The 16,884-nt window shown below is 39.6% G+C and overlaps 1 protein-coding gene across 2 annotated transcripts in view; it reads right to left on the bottom strand.

The window, feature by feature from the left end:
• Positions 1 to 16,884, bottom strand: part of commd10 (COMM domain containing 10) — a 63,847-nt gene that overhangs the window by 16,556 nt on the left and 30,407 nt on the right. The window contains exon 6 of one of the 2 annotated variants that reach the window (XM_059337208.1): positions 16,086 to 16,205. The exons of the other annotated variant lie outside the window; for it this stretch is intronic. Coding sequence (XP_059193191.1) covers positions 16,086 to 16,205 — 120 coding nt within the window. The remainder of the gene's footprint in view (positions 1 to 16,085; positions 16,206 to 16,884) is intronic. 2 annotated transcript variants of the gene reach the window in all.

Genomic DNA, 16,884 nt, shown 5'->3' on the forward strand with positions numbered 1-16,884 from the left:
CCCCACACACACATCCAAGCACTTCTTTTTTTCTCTCTGTGTCCGTCACACACACACAGCTGACGGTCTCTAGGTGGGCAAGGGTGGTATTTTCACACGCCTCGCTCCCCAGAGCCCCTTTCAGTACAGTACGCAGCATGGCAGCAGGATATACGCACAAAGCCTGGAATTGTCCGAACCCAGTGGGCCCACTCACTGAACTAGAATGACAGAAAGACACTGAAGCACAGATGCAGATACAAACACAGTCTCACTACAGACATGCCCGAACACACAAATACACACAAACACACACAAACACACATTGCATTCAGAGCCTTATTTCTGAGAAGCTGACTCCCACAGAGCTTTTTGTGGCCTACAATGAAAAACACAAGGATGGTCAGAGTCACTATCTGATTAAGTAACTTCTTAAAGGGATAATATGTAACTTTTCAATGTCAAAATGTCTACAATAAACTAGATCTATGTTGTTTATATTGTTGAGTTGTGTACTGACGTTATCCCAAATGTTTTTAACACATGTCAAACCTGGAGAAATCTGTCATATGAATTTAGTTGCTTGTCAATGGCATCACATCTCCTTTTGCGTATGCATCAGCAATGTGTCTGTCTGCAAGACGCTTAAATGAATTGATTTTTATTATCCAGTTTTAAGCCAGTTTTTTTTCATATAGATCTTGGTGGTTTTGAACCAATACTTGAACTGGATGAAGGATTTTAGTCATCAGACGAAACAAGCTGAGCAAACGTTAGCGGCAGCTCAGCTTGCACCCCTCCTGGGACGTCCTGTGTCTATCGAACAACGTCAAAGAAACTGATTTATGACTTGAAAATGCTTTGTTCTGTGTTTTCGCGTCTTTATGAGTTAAAGAGGAGGAAATCCTCTATGGATAATTCCGCTCCTGAGCAATGAATACTGAAAGGATTCGAACTTGGGAGAAGCTGACTGCAATAAAGGGAACAAAGGTGAGGACAACAACTCCCATGATCCCATGCTGCTTCAAAACATCACCAAACTGCCATCTTTTGTTAGTGTTTTGATAAAGAGACCACTAACAGCTGAAAAAGACACATGGCGTGTATAACTTACCAACTTATCAGGAAAACTAAATTACTAAGAGATTAAATAAATTGACCATAGTTAACACGCAGCCTCACTCTTCAGTTGGCTGAGGTACATGAGAGTGCTCTGGGTCGGGCTAATTTAGCTGAGCTCAACAAACTCGGTTGCAATCAGAAGCATTACTGAATAAATATGACTTTTATCATCCCGCAATCAAGCTTTTGCTAAGTTAAATGCACTTTGATGCAAGTTCAGCTGTTCCACTTTGATGGCCCTCCTGTGGTGTCATAAAGGGATTTTTAGGCATTTTTAGCAGTTAATTCATAAATAATAGTCAAGGCCACCACTCAGGGACTGTACAGAAATAAACATTTGAATGCCATTTACTGTTCTTTTAATAAAATATTCTGTCCTGCTTATTTTATCTGGCATGGTTTTTTCGCTCAACATGCGTTGTGTCAGAACTAATGGCACTGTGCTGAAAGGATTGTAGACAACGCATAAATATCCAGAGAGGCATATGAGTTAAAGTTAGTCATTAGTTATTCTAATTTAGTTTGTAAGAGTGTTATTTGCCGTATTTCTTTTTAACATGTGCACACACGGCACTTTTAAGTGTTTGATTTGTGCTGTGCGTTTTAGGAAAAGGCAACCAAAGTACATCCAAGGTCTCGCTCTTTCACATTCTCTGTCTTCCTCTTTTCTCTTTCAAGTTCTCTGTCAGCCAGCACAAGTAGTTCAGCCTTAAAACATGCAGCCTTTATCAAGTATGTTCTCTTCTGCCCTCACTACTGTATGCATGTACAACGAGTTGCACAGCTATGAAGCAAACTACACATACTTTCAAAAAAGGCTGAAGACAGCAGTTGGTCTTTGAAGTTTTTTAGCTTCCGATTTGGACATCAAATTCAATGATTGTTATGATAAATCAGAAAGAACAAGAGTTACATAAAATATAACGCCAAAAGGAATTGATAACAACAAAACTGTACTCCCAAAGTAAGACCAGCTGTCAAAGTAGATCTATTGTCCCTCATGCAATGAAGAACAAACTAGTGAACAATCCACATTGAGTTCCCATAGGAAGTACAACACAGTTATTCATTTGTTAAACATACATAACAGTCCACATGAGTAAAAGAAAGCTATTCTCTTTACTGCAACTGGCCCAAAGTGAATACTTATCAATCTGGACAGATGCCACATGATTTAATAAATTAAGAATGCAAAATGAAGCAGTCAGAGTTCATTGCACTCTTTAATTTGAAGGGCATTGAACACTATCTTGCAAAATTTGATAGATTAAACATTACTGACCGTAATGTCCCCAGGGTGATCTTCATGAGTATTGAAACAGACAATGATCCAGGCGGACACCTCTGGGTCTGAGCAGTGAGGCAAACCAGGAAGTGCCTTAAACTGCATTCTGCCAAAAATTCCAGTAGGGGGTGCTGATGGCGACTGCAAAAGCACTCTTGTCCATTCATTTCAATACAAAATGAGAAAACTTCTCACTTGATTTATTACCTCAGAAATTGTTTTAGGACAATATTTAAGACAATATGATGCTAATTGTAAATAATGGCCCCATTTAGGAGAAAATAGAAGATAAAGAATTGTATGATTTGGGGCGTGGCTACCTTTGATTGACAGGTTATTAACAAGGCGAGCCTTCATCAGAAGAGCAGCAAAGCAATTAAAAAGGATGTTAACCTGTTTGCTCTCATAACTTTTATCCTTTCAAACTGTATTTTCACTTAATGACATTTTTATTGTTTTTTGTTTTACATTTTGTTCATTAAAAATGTCTTTTTCAGCATTTGGTTGGACTAATAGACACATTGTTTTGTTTTTTTGCTAGCCAAAATTAACATCCCAGTTAATGCTAACATGAATTAGCAGAGACACAGTCAGGTTGCCGATGTAGAGAGGTGTGTATTCAGTATTGTCATATTCATCTTGCTCCTCCACAGTCCAAATATGGTCTGCTCCCCGTGTCCGAAAAAAAGATGGCAACACAAGATGGCGACAAGTGTAACGCTGGTCTCAATGCCTCAAACGGGCAGTCAACAAACCAATCGGTGATGTCACGGTCACTACGTCAATTATTTATACAGTCTATGCAACAATCAGATCAGCATTATCCAGACATCTACAATTACCTGATCAACTTTCCCTCGTTCTACTCTGGAGAGGCTTTAAAAAGCCTAGAAGAGTCTGTAGGGTTAGAAATGGACAAAATCTGGATTTTTGATGAATAGGCTAAAAGTGTTTAGTCGTCACTGGTAAGTGTCACTTCAGTGAATGTTTGTATAAGCAACAAGCAGTGTAATGTAATCAGTGTGCTAACTTGTATGTACATTAGCTCACTCAGGTTGCAATGTTTGTAATTTTATCTTGGATTTACCCAGATTTAACTGCTGGGATTGTGTGACGTCAATTTCCAAAGCTCTTCGTGATAAAAAAGTAAAGTTACAGAACCGCTGTTTAAACACCAAAGCTGCCATCGAACTCCAGGACCTGTGACAAATGGTATCATGGCAGATTATCTGAATCCTTCAGATTTTTGTGTAATGACTTCATTGGAAAGCAAAGGAACCTCTGAATTGACTTTCAGCACTTCCTTAATGAGTCAAAGCTGCAGCTTGTGGGTGTGTGGATTTGACACCAAGATAAATACAAGCTAAAAGAGACATTTGTTAGCTAGTGATGAGACTCTGGGTTTCCACTGGATATTCATAAACAAACCACCAAAGTCAGTAGAAAAAAATACTCATTGCTTCCACACTTTTGAATATATTGTTATTCAGTGTCAAGCTACAATTTGGGCAAAATGTGGTTCAGATCTTGCAGTGCGTGCATTCGCGGTTCTTCTGAGGCAGCATGGTAACATCTGTGCTCGTCAGTGGCCTCTGTGAGTTAACCGACGATGACTGGGACTACCGCACCACCACCACATCCTTCATGCTATCCTCTCGCTGCTTAGCAGCCCCAACTGTAATGAAAAACACGAAACATGCAAGCATGAAGCACAAAAAGCCTGCATGCACACATGCACGCACTGAAGCATCGAGTGCTTTCTGTGGTGCAAGTGACACTTCTGAACTTCTATGACAAATGTTCTATGACCAATTCTTCTCCTCCCTCTGTGCCGCGCTCCCTCAAACTTCTCTCTGGTGGGGTAGAGCCACATTATTATTCAACCACATGGGAATCTCTCCCTCTCTTCCCGGGGGAAATATGACAGCTTCGCAACCCCTCTATCCTCCTCTCTCCCTACTGTGGTCAGTGTCGAATAGAAACAGTCTGGTTCTGATCAGCCTTCTAGTCGGCACGTCTGCAATGCGTCATCAGCCATATGCTGCGGTCGCTGGTTCCTCCACGGCCTTAGTCAATAAGCCTAAACCAATATAAGAGGAATAAGTGCCTCTCTCATTGATTTGATGTATTGCCATTGCCTCATGTCAATAAGTATTTCTGGTGCCTGGAGATTATGACAGAAATCAATCACGTCAAGCTTTCTGTCACAAGAATTTTACCTTACAAAAACACCACTGTGTTAGTTTAGGTTGGCAGATCTTTTTGCTTGGTCATTTTCTCGACTAATAACTGTTCTTAGATCCAACTTCATGTATAAGCCAGGTTTCATTACACATCCAGCCAGCATCGCTCAAAGCTGAGCCAAAGGCAGCAAGAAGAGACTGACACACACCATGCCATGTACAAAACAGTTTGTAAATTTTTAATAAGTGAATCTGGGGCACTTCACTTCATCTCTTCGAGGACTCTGAGATACTTATTGATGTTTGACATCAACGACGTCCCAAACCACTGTATATATAATACATCTTCATTCTGCATTTCCTATTGCAGCACGTTTTAATTCTGTTCCTTACAATAAAGCTAAATTCACCTTTTGAAGCCCAGTGCATGATGCATGACTGATAACTACTCGTAATAAAAGGAAATACATGCAGGGGACTTTTTTTAAACATCTCCATATGGGGTGGAGGTAGGAAGCCGTGCAAGCCATTAAGCTCTGCCTACATCAAACCAGTCCTCCAACCACCTAAGCTTGACAATCTTAATCTGACAAACTGGCGCGGTTCATGACTATTTCATTGATGTATGAACTTGAAAACTTGTAACAAAAGCCTCCAGAGAGTCTTTAAATCCAAGCACACCCTTAAAGACTCATCTGAGACAAGGCTCAGACATCTTTTCATCATCTTAAGAGGAATCCTGAGGTTCCAGCCCCTGTGGTGAATTTGTGTAATGTGAGCAGCAGAGTGCAAGAAGTTTTTTTTTTCTTTTTGATACACCTCTCTCCCACATTTCTCCAAACTCCCCACTCATTTTTCGCACATCATTACTTTACTTTCACTCATTTCTTTCCCCAAAAAAACCTTGCACCTCTTAAGCTCCTACCGGTGTATTATACTCATTCATGCTGTTTTATTGCTGCGGTGCTTATGACTATAAGATTTACAAAAAGGCGTGCATTGACGGGAAGTTGCTTGAGATAAGAGAGTCAGCTCAATGCCAGCTTAACATGAGCGTAATCTCATCTTTCAGCATCAGGCAGTGTCTGTGGAGGGTAAGTTAGATAACTGCAGAAATACTTGTTCGCACCTGACCTCCTTTTTCAACATTTACTTACAATGACTCACAGCTGAGAAATTACAGCATATAAATACAGAACAGAACATTAAATCAGGGCTCAACAGTTGGCAGGCTGCCATTGGTAACCATAAGCAGAACAGAAAAATATGCACCCCAAAACATAGATATTTTAATAATAATAATAATAATAAAAATAATAATTGTTGCATATTTGTTGCATTACTGATCTAAATATTGCTGTTACACTCAGAACCAGAACCAGACAAGGCTGCACATTTGCTTGTTTATTGACTCGTGCACAGACATCTGTCAGAGATAATGGTGAAGCAAATTCATTTGTTTTACTGTGGGGTGAAAAGTTCGACTTACCGGTCAACATCACAACAAATGTGACAATTTATTGGACTGACAAATAACCATGTGAGCCAGAACAAAAAATTAAAAAGGGGGAGTCCCAGTGGATCACTGGTACCACTAAGGCTGAGTCCTTGTTACAGCGGACCTAGGTTTGAATTCGGCCCTTTGCTGCTTGTCTTCCAACCTGTCTTTCCCTTTCATTCTCTCTGTCACTGTTGTAGGGGTATCTGCTTCAGATACACATTGCCTCCAGGAGGGGTACCAAAATATTTAGAGGTAAAACTAATTTAGATCAATTTTGCTATCAGAAATTGACTAAATTTATATTTAATACTTTAAATGAATTAAAGTTACTCAGGGGCACCACCTATTCACTTAGGAATAGGAAAAGATAGCAAATCATAGTTAATCAGTCTCATAAAGTTAACAAATTATCAATTTGGAACATGGATTATTAATTATGAATATAATTATAATCAAATTACCTTATTAATATTTAGTAACGGTTGAAGGAAGTTTGAGTTCTTTCCATAGCAGAGGTTAGCAAATCACTCATTCATGTGCAACATTAAAGGGAGAAGCATATCAATCCAAAAACATATTTATTCTAAATAAAGCAAAGCAAACAGAACACACAATAACTAATCTAAAAGATTATTTACAGGGGAAATGTGGTCGAGAAGGAATGTGTAACAAAATGGCGGCCGAAAGGCGGTCATTTAAATAAATCAAAATGGCGGAAGCCCTTTTGTTCTTGAAGAACAATAGACCATGCGGTCTTGAAGGTCTATGTGTTGTAGGAAGCCAAATTAAAGTATATTTCATGTGGATTAGTGTGTGAGCAAATCAAAGGAGTTATAGTTAAATTACATGTACAACTTGAGATATGTAGAGCAACATTAATCATACAACTTCAAGTGATCTAGCTACACAAAATATCCCAACAAATATACTTAAACACACAACAGATCACACCATTGATTAAAGCTTAACACACTTGTTCTTGCTTACTAACTGCCCAGTACTATACCACAGAGTCCAGAGTTGAAAGGGGAAAGCAGCACTCCTTTTGAGGAAGAATCTGGTTCCTGGTTGGGTTTTGGTGGTTGTAGCGTTGGTTGCTGTTGGCTCCAGAAGCTTGGTGAGGGTCTCTGTGATTATGTCCAGTATAGATCACAGGCAGGAAACTTAGAAGCGTCGTGGTGGGCCCACTTGGTTTGGGTTTTCACCGGCCTTCCCTTAGAGCTGGAGACAGAGGGGAATGGCCTGGTCTTCCTCCTGGAAGATCAGACCAGGACAGCAGGCATGCTGTTCCTCAGGGAGTTGAGAAGAGAAGAGGGAGAAGGGGTGGCTGCAGGACACTTTTGTGTCTCAACCTGGAAGTTGTATATCCTGTTGGTATCAGCCAATGAGACGCCTTTAGGTATCTCCAGATACCTGTGGGGGTGGGGGTCGTTTGTCTTTGTTTGGAGGGGGACAAAGAACGACCTCCATCTTGAAGCATGGAGAGAATTTGTTGACACAAATCTCACTGCATTCAGTCTTTAATCCAAATTAACCTTGTGGAAGCTGTGAGCCCTACACTGTCAAACAAAGCATGAAATGCAAAAAAAAAAGATCTTACAAAAAACAAAAGGGACATTTCTGAAGTCCTGGGGGTGATGTATTCTGGTTTGAGCTGGACAAGGAATTATAAATATACTATAATATTATATTATACTACAAACTAGGGGTGGGCAACATATTGATATTATATTGATATCGTAATATTAGACTAGATATCGCCTTAGATTTCTGATATCATTATATGGTCAGTTCTGTTTGCTTTACAGTAAAGTTACGTTATTTTCTAAACTTACCTGAGTGTTCTAGTTGATTTATTATTTCCCTTTACCCACTTAGTCATTATAGCCACATGACTACTGATTATTTATTTATTATTCATCAAAAATCTCATTGTGTAAATATTTTGTTATTCAACCCTTTAATATTGTTGCAATATCGATATGGAGGTATTGGGTAAAACATATTATGATATTTGATTTTCTCTATATTGCCCAGCCCTACTAAAACTTTCAATTTCATTATTAAACAGATGTATAACTACAAAGTATCTTCATTGTTCAAAATATAAGGTGACTAAAAATGGCGACTATATTTTCAGTGTCGGCAACCAAAAGCTGAAACCTTGCTGTGACTACTTTTCAAAGTTAGTATTGAGCCCTGATTAAATACTGGGGAAACAAACAAAGACAGAGCGGGAAGGAGGATGGGAAATGGGAAATGGGACAAAGAGAGAAGCCTAAAGATGAGCAATATCGTGAGTGAAGCAAGCGAGAGAAGTTAATCCATTTCATAGTCACCCACCACACCACCCTTCATATGTGGTCTGTGGGAGTGGCAAGGGCTGGGCTGGCCTAGATACATGCAAAATGAATAAAGCCATAATATCCTTTGATACAAGTCTTTGAAAACGTGTTCGGCTCCGAGCAGCATCTGTTCCTACTTTTTAATCTGGTTAGGGTGTTTCTCTAATTCCAACTGAGTATTATCGTCATCAGCAGGCGTTTTGGATAGGAGGATGTGACATGATCAATGGGGTGCACTAATTTGGCGGAAAATAATGTCAATAATCCCTGTTAATTCAATTTCTCAGCCTACATATTTTACTCAGTCAGAGACTTTGAGAAGCATAAAGCATAAAACAAAATACAATATGCACACAATAATGTTGATAAATATTAAAGCAACTGTCTTGGGTGTCTATCTGAGAAAGCAGATACTTGGCTCTCTATCTCTAACAATCTGTCCTATGTGGCCTATTTAGCCCAACCAACATCCAGCATCTGAAAACGACTAGACCTCAAAGTGTGTGAAGCCTCTCCCCGTGCTCGTCATTACCATGTTTGTTTATCTACTGCTCGCTCCCTCAGAGGAACACCCAGCCTTGTTAAGGAGGGAGAAGAAAGCTTTAAAAGTGGAAATAAGGCATACATTTCAGTCCGGTCCCAGGATGATGCGCGGTACCGAGCTATTTCCATAATGGTAGCTTAACGGGAGCTAGCCGGCTGAGCGAGGGGCACGTCGCCCTCATTAAGGCACTCGCTCAGGAACAGATTAGCGCTTCATTAACATACAGAGAGAAGCGGGGGAAATTACCACTCTCCATTTCACAGTCTAAAAGGCAGGCAAAGACCAGAGTTAGAGATAAGTGGTGGGGAAAAGATGGACTCAATTTAGGGAAAGATAAAAATCGATGTACGGTATAAAATTCACTATTAAGGCATCCTGAATGTCTCTGACAGGGAATGTGCAAGACGGAGTTACCTCTCTGTCAGTCCGTACTCGTATTTATTTCAATCTCTCTTTCATTCTCTTGGCTTCCACCAACTCTGTCACTCTCCTGTACTCCCACTGCCCCCTGCTTCTCAGAAAGAAGCCTGACTGGGCTTCTTTATAGTAGTTAAAAGAGAATGAGAGTTGTTGCCCTGCCGTATATTGGTCCTTTTTTTTCTAATATCATAAGTACCAGTACCACCCGCATCAACAAAGCCAGACTTCCCTCCTCCTAATTAGCCCGATGCTAAAGGGTAAGGAGACCCAGCAGGACAGTGTAGAGAACAATGAACTGGCTTCTAAAGAAGTCAACCTGCTGGCAGGGCAGGTCACACTAAAGCTATAAATCCAAAAGTTTATTTATAATAAGCTCCTTAAAATGCACCAAGAATGCACTTCAGAGGATGATTTGATGTTTATTTAACTTGGAAAACATGCTGGGTATAATGTAGTGGCTGGGGCTCCTTTCTGTCCGTTCAGATTTAAAAGTCAAAGATCAAGAAGCAAGTTCTGCAGAAAAGATTAATTAGCCCTTTTGCAGCAGCGAATGATTTTAACACACACACAAAAAGACCAAAGTAGTCAAACAAAGCCTCTGAGGGAAAACTGCGATTAGGGATTTTCAAGCTAATTCTTCAAATGCGTGTGGACATTGTGTGCAACAAATTCCTGTACCATTAGCCTGCCCTTCACCTCTTCATGTCCTAATCTTAAAGTCAGAATTTCCACTGAAGTGTTTTTAACCTTTAGATTTTGGGGGCCTAATTAGTGAAATTACCTGTCATAAGGATGCAGAAATATCCCAACTCTAACTGTTTAACCAAGACTTATCGTGAAGAAGTTTCTAATTAGGAAAGCTACCTGTAATAGGACACTTCCATAAGGGAGAAATGAACTTTTCTAACCTCTTAACTTCTCTTGTGACTTTTACACACTTCTGTCTCAATGTTTCTGACCCTCCCTTAACAAAATCTTTTAACCTTTCTAAATGTTTTAATTGGGAAGAGACCTGCCATCACACTGGCCCATTAACATTAGGGAGAGTATTCCTTCTTCAGCACTTATACTTGTATTCTGCATGATCATAATGCAAACTTACAAGAAACTGAACTATTTTGATCTTGGCTTGAATCTAATTCATTAAACGTCATGCCATCTTAATCTGACAAAGAAAAGAAAACCATGGGAAACCTATACATCAATTTCTTCTTTCTCTTTCTCGCTCCCCTGCTGTTATTAAATAATATGGTTCCCCACCAAGTGATACAATACGTGGTCTTTTTTCCATCTGTATGCTAGTGACACCTTGTCTTTCTCTTTCTTGGACTCTTGGGGGAAAGCTGATTATCTAAAGGTTGGCAGGGTTATTATTACCTACACACTCTGAGCTGACTTTGGCCAGGAGGCACTCAGACTGAACAATGTGCTCTCGGCTAATGAGCTGTGCTTCATTCTATAAAGAAAGGAATATGAGTCAAACCTCTGTGAACTCAAGCTTACTGCAGCCACATTAACCTTACGGGAGAATCATTTTACACCAGAAAATCTCTGGAGTCACAATTTCATCTTTTTCCCCCCAGAAATGTATCCCTTGACACCGGTTTTACTTTAACCTTAACTAAGAGGAAAGGTCAAACATGAGATAAAAGAATAGAGGGAAGTTTAGCTTTACAGGACTGATATAGAGCCCACACTTCTCGGTGGACGTCTACATGCTATAGCAAGTTTCTTTTCCAAATGGGCCTTATCATTAGTTTGAGGAACTGTACCTTTAACAATGACTATCCAAAAACTAATCCACGAATATAAAGTGTTTTTTCCCAAGTATTTTAAAGTACAGTCACAAAAAAGCAAATAACAAGAAAAAAATTGGAGAATGCTGCTATTCTGCTGCATATCAACCCTTTTGTCACTCTGAGTTATGAGTTATTAAAAATGCAATAAACTGTGAAATTAGTCCAACTTTTCCACTGGAAAAGAAAAAAGTCTGATTTCCCCTCAGAATTTAGCTTATTTTTCATCCAATTTTCTCTTAATATTCAGTGTTGAATTTCAATTTTAGGTTTAGGTATTAAAAAATGGAATTTACTCCCAATCGTATCCTTTGTTATTTTTAATTATTTGTATTTAATTACTTGAAGCAGATTTGTAGAGGGAACCACATGTCTAACCAGAATAATGTCTGAGTTAATTCAAATCAAATGACTACCCAGACACCAAAATTGTCAAATTGACACACAGAACTATAAAGAAGTAACACTACACATGTGATTTATGTGCAATATACTAGACTGACTTACAGCTACAACCCATTAGTAGAGTGTGGTGACTTACATTGCTGTGATTAAAAAGTATAATATGCCTTTTTCAACAAAGTATCATTTTCTGCTCATAGTTGGAATGAATGAATTAAGTAATCCTATACAGTGCTGCCCTCCTCTACTTAAACACCTGTACAGTATGTCAGTATGGCTGCAAATAGGATTAAATAATAAATGAACCATGCAGACAGGAGCATTACTGGCACTGTGAACACTGACTTACAGCATAATGAGCTCAGTCTGTGCTGTGAGGTTCAGTCACATGTGAAACAATCACCTCTTATTAGCCTGTGATATATCTCAGGTGTCTAAGTCGGCCACCGGTGCGAAAGCAAGAAATCACACTGACTTCTAGTGAGATTAAAGGAACAGTTGTACATATTGGTTTTAGAAGGAGTTACATAGTGTAGCTATTTCTTGACCAAACAGCAGATTATCCATCTTCCAATGCAGTGTCTCCACCACAGATATCTCAAGACAGCTACCCAAAAGTGAAGCCAAAAACATATTGATCGCCCTCTGGTGGCTGGCTGCAGTATAGGTCATAAATCCTGCCTCCTCCATAGCAGATGTGCCAAACTAATGAAATCCAAGTACACATCAAAGAAAAAGACATCAAATATTTTTTTATCCAAAGATGGTTTCTGTCATTTAGGCCATTCCCTTCACTGGTGTTTGTCAAAGTGCTCATTTTCTGATAAATTTGGTTTTAATTATTTATTTGACTCTATAAAACATTGTCTGATCAAAAGCATTGCGGTGAAGCAAGATAATCTTTAAGACAAAGTTTAAGACAAATATCTCAACACTGTTTTCGATCATATCACACAATTTAATACAGTTGTCATAAAATTGAATTCAACAAATTCATATTGGAATTTTAAGCCAACATGGACAGGAAGGTCCTAAAGTGCTCATTAAAACAATAATTTGAACACCAACAATTTCAACACATTTGCTAAGGAAGATCCTGAATTCAATTGAAAGCTATTTAAAAAATCTAAATACATGTAGTGATGAGACTGGTTCATTGAATGCCATTTTCAAGGTCAAGATATTGTGATATAAATTAATTTTGGAAAAATAATATTCTTGTTCATACTGTGATAATGATTTCAACCACTTTACACAACCTTCCAGTGAACCCAATCTGCATACTTTACTTAGCTCATATTAAGAACAGTCACATTTTTGCCATAGCAATAGACATAATATCTGGTTGCTATAAAGCAATGCATTCCTCAAATAAAATCCAACCTTGCAGAATAACATCACAGATCTCACTCATCCCAGTGCAGTAGCCTAGATTCTTTGCCTCTCTTTCAACATCTCACAGAGGGGAAAAAACTGATATGAAAGCTTTGATTGTACTTTATCCTTGAAGTGTGAAAAAGTAAACGAAGCCCAAGCAAAGAGAGAGAAAAAAAGAGGTGGAAAAGAAGCTTCAGGTGTCATCCAGATTCCACAGCTATCCTTTAGTCTTTCATGACCAAATCAAAACATACCCAGTGTCTCTCGTCTTCATTGTCAGCCCCTTTACTGCCTCTCCCCCTGCCCCGGCTGCTCCATCCATCCATCAACCCATGTTTTTCTAACCTGAAAGCACACACACGCTCATATATACAAAACACACCACTTTTAGACCCGTCCACACTCACACATACACATACTAACACACAGGCACGCATCATCACCACCTTTAACCCTTCCTGTCTTCACACTCAAGTCGTGATAGCCTCCGAGATGTCAGAGACAGTAGAAGCATTGCCTCTGCCGAGCCTCCTGAAACGATGGAGTTGTTTTTTAAGCCACGCTTTTGCCATCTCAGGTCAAAATGCTTTCTGCTGAAGGAAGCTTATCATCTTGCAAACTTCGTAAAAGGGCCGTGAAAGGTTTTTCCATGTTTTAAAATCGAGGCTGCGTGCAGTCTCTCTCAAAAATGGATGACTTCTGTCGACTTAAGAGCCGCACTGAAAATGCAATTCCAAGCTGAACTTCGCCATTTACCTGCAGGAGTACAGTGGGGTGCCAGTTTTAAACTTTAAAACTTTTAGCAATGCCTCTGTTCATAATGAAGTCTAGTCCATGTTTCAGGTATGCAAACCAAAACCTCAGCCTAAAAGCTACAGACACCTAATTTGGGATATTCAGGACAACTTTGAGAAATTTAAAACATGTATGAGCAACACAGCCGCTGGCAAGTCTGAAAAATGCCTTCAGACAGAATTAACTAAGTTACAAACCATTGGTGACAAAGACGAACCCTAAAAAGGTGGTGTGTGTGTGTGTGTGTGTGTCTGTCTCCCTTTGAGGGCTTCTCCCATCCCTGCTGTGACTAAAAGGATTGTGGGGATTTTTGACGTAATGGCAGAGAGAGAAAACTTCGTTGGGAGCCACTGCCAAAAGGCAGAGGAGGATTTATATATTTTTTTTTTCTCCCCATCCCTACCCCAACCTTCCTCCCCTTCTTCTTGTCTTCTTCCTTCTCACTACTCTATCTCTTCATTCTGCTCTCCACACCGATGTGTCTTTTCAGAGGCTTCAGAGTCTGGGTGTCTTATCAAGGCTTCCCAGGTCTACAGGCAAGGCTAAGGAGAAGCTACTGTCAGCCCCACTCTCTGCTATCAGCCCCGTGGCAGTCACAATGAGGCTGACATGCATACTCAAGCAAGCACACACACGGATATAAATGCACACACACAGGTTTATCAACCCCAAACAAAAGTCTGGTTTAGACCAGAGTCATTTTCCTATGGCGCTTCAGCTGGAAAGAAAAAATGTGCTTAATGGACATAATTGTAAAAAATACTTTATGAAAACTGTCAAGAAGAACCAGACCAGTAAATAGAGACCGGGGAAGCTTACAACAAACTGACAGCTTATTCAAATAAGATGCTGAAAACGTCTAAATCCTATCCAGTCAGACAAAGGTAATGCATATGAAGTGCATTATTGCCAAAGTGATTTTAAGGCATAAATGATGATAGCGTCAAGGTTGGATATCTTCTATTCTTTTTCTTTTTTTGGAGAAAAAAAAAACCCAACTATCTCGCTGAATGTGCTTTTGTTTTTCACGGTCACGGAAACAATCATAATATTTCTATCTCTCACCAACTGTTTGAGAACCATCAATCATCTATTCGTTTCCCACGCTTCACTCCTGTCACTTCTCGGCCAACTGTCGTGTTTATCACTCTGAGACAAGACTAATCATTGCCAAATTGAGATGGCGCTTATTGTTGTAGAGCGGTTAACCTAGATTGTGCAATGAGTCACGTCACAAGATTAAAAAAAATATGTCGGAAAAACATTCCTGCGAATCAGATTTACACAACATCTGCAACAGGACGGAGAGAGAGACAGAGAAAGAGAGAGAGAGAGAGAGAGAGAGAGATGTATCAAGAACTATGCGGCGTGAAAAGACATGCAAACTCTTTGTTTGGCTCTTTGTCCATTGTTCTCTCAGGTTCAGCAGGTGCGATAAGCAGACATGAATTTCCCCAGATTTTTTCAATTGGTGACCAAGGAATCACGTACACACTATACTAACTTATTACGTGCTTCGAGGTTGCAAAACTGCATAGAAGTATGTTTGGAAGGAGGATGAGGGTGGAGTGCTGAAGCATGACGGAGAAACACATTTCTGCATATTAAAATGACTACGCCCAAGTGAGATTTGGTTAGCAGAAGGCATCTAAATATGTACAGACATGCCAGAAACATCAGCCAGGGCAATCTATCTATATCTTACTGCTACGAAAGATTCCTGGCTGAGAGTTTGCCTGGAACATCTCTTAATATAAAGAGACTTAAATTAAAGTTTATAAGATGTGTGAAATCATTCAGGACTCCGTAGCTTTAAGTAATACTGGATATGATAAACTTCTCCGCGGGGAAATTCGTCCTCTTCATTTGACCCATTCTGACTAATTAGAAGCAGCAGGCACTTGCAGCGCAGCACCAAGTGACCCAACTTAACTTCCTTGGTCAAGGGCAACAGCAGGAGTATTCCCAATATGTAACATTTGGGGTTGGAAGGAAAACAGCACGCACAGAGAAAAACCATGCAAATGCAGGAGAAACAAGATCGGTTCCAAAAAATGTTGTTTGGGTGAAGTTTTGCAGGGCTTTCACACTTTTCTTCCTCTATTTGTCTTGCTTTTGCTCTTCCTCCATCCTGCATGAGGAACTTGAGTACTTGAGCCTTCTCTCCATGCTTATTTTGCACCTTACAGATTGTGTTTAAAATGGTAATATGAAATAATTATAGCACAGACTTTTACATCTCTGGGATTACTTCTCAGACAAAGATGAAAAAAAATCCCACTGTACCTAAAATTAGAAAAATATTGCCTCGGTGAGTTGGAGCGTGTGACATTTACCTCTGTTAACCTTTGTTTTTCAGCAGATTTTCTCTCACAGCTGTCGGCGAATTCAAATCCCAGCTGTTTTACATTACGCAGAGTCCAGCTGGTCTGACTACAGGATGGGATCAACATCACCTGCAGGATGCATTAGCAGGATATTTGTGAGCAAAGGTGTGCGAGAGCTCCGATATTATCTTTTTATGGCATGTGTTGTAGAAAGAGCGTATTAGTATGTGTGTGTTGCTACTTTGTTGTGCACACACACGCTTATATATGTGTATGATGGGGCCAAAGCCTCTGAAACATCGAAGCAGAAGACGCCTACGTAAACAAGTGGGTTCTGACACTTGTACTAGACTTAGAACAATGAAGATTATTTCTCTACACCCACCACCACTGGCATGTTCTGGCCTATCTGACAAGCTGTCATCTCCAGTATTGTTCCTTCTGTGCTATTGCATACTAACAAATGGTACGAACAAAACAGTTTGTGTAGGAAAATAACACAGATTTAAGGAAAAAATGTCATACTGCAGTGCATAATCTCTGCCACTGGCAATCACTCTAACAGCCAAGCTAGAACCAGTTGTATAGAGTCTCTCTACAGTAGTATAGCTCTATCAATGCCTCAATCATCAGCACTGTCACGTATCTTAAATGGTTGTCCTTCACCATTCTCATCAAATACACAATGCTAATGTTAAAAGCAGTGCCAATGGCCCTCTTAAACAATAAGTTAGTTGTCTTTAATGTGACAGTGTCGCTTTTATTTGGCTCTCAACATCACATTATTCAAACTGAAAATGAATGCAAC

Source organism: Centropristis striata, chromosome 7, assembly GCF_030273125.1.
Source record: "Centropristis striata isolate RG_2023a ecotype Rhode Island chromosome 7, C.striata_1.0, whole genome shotgun sequence".
Taxonomy (NCBI): Eukaryota; Metazoa; Chordata; class Actinopteri; order Perciformes; family Serranidae; genus Centropristis; species Centropristis striata.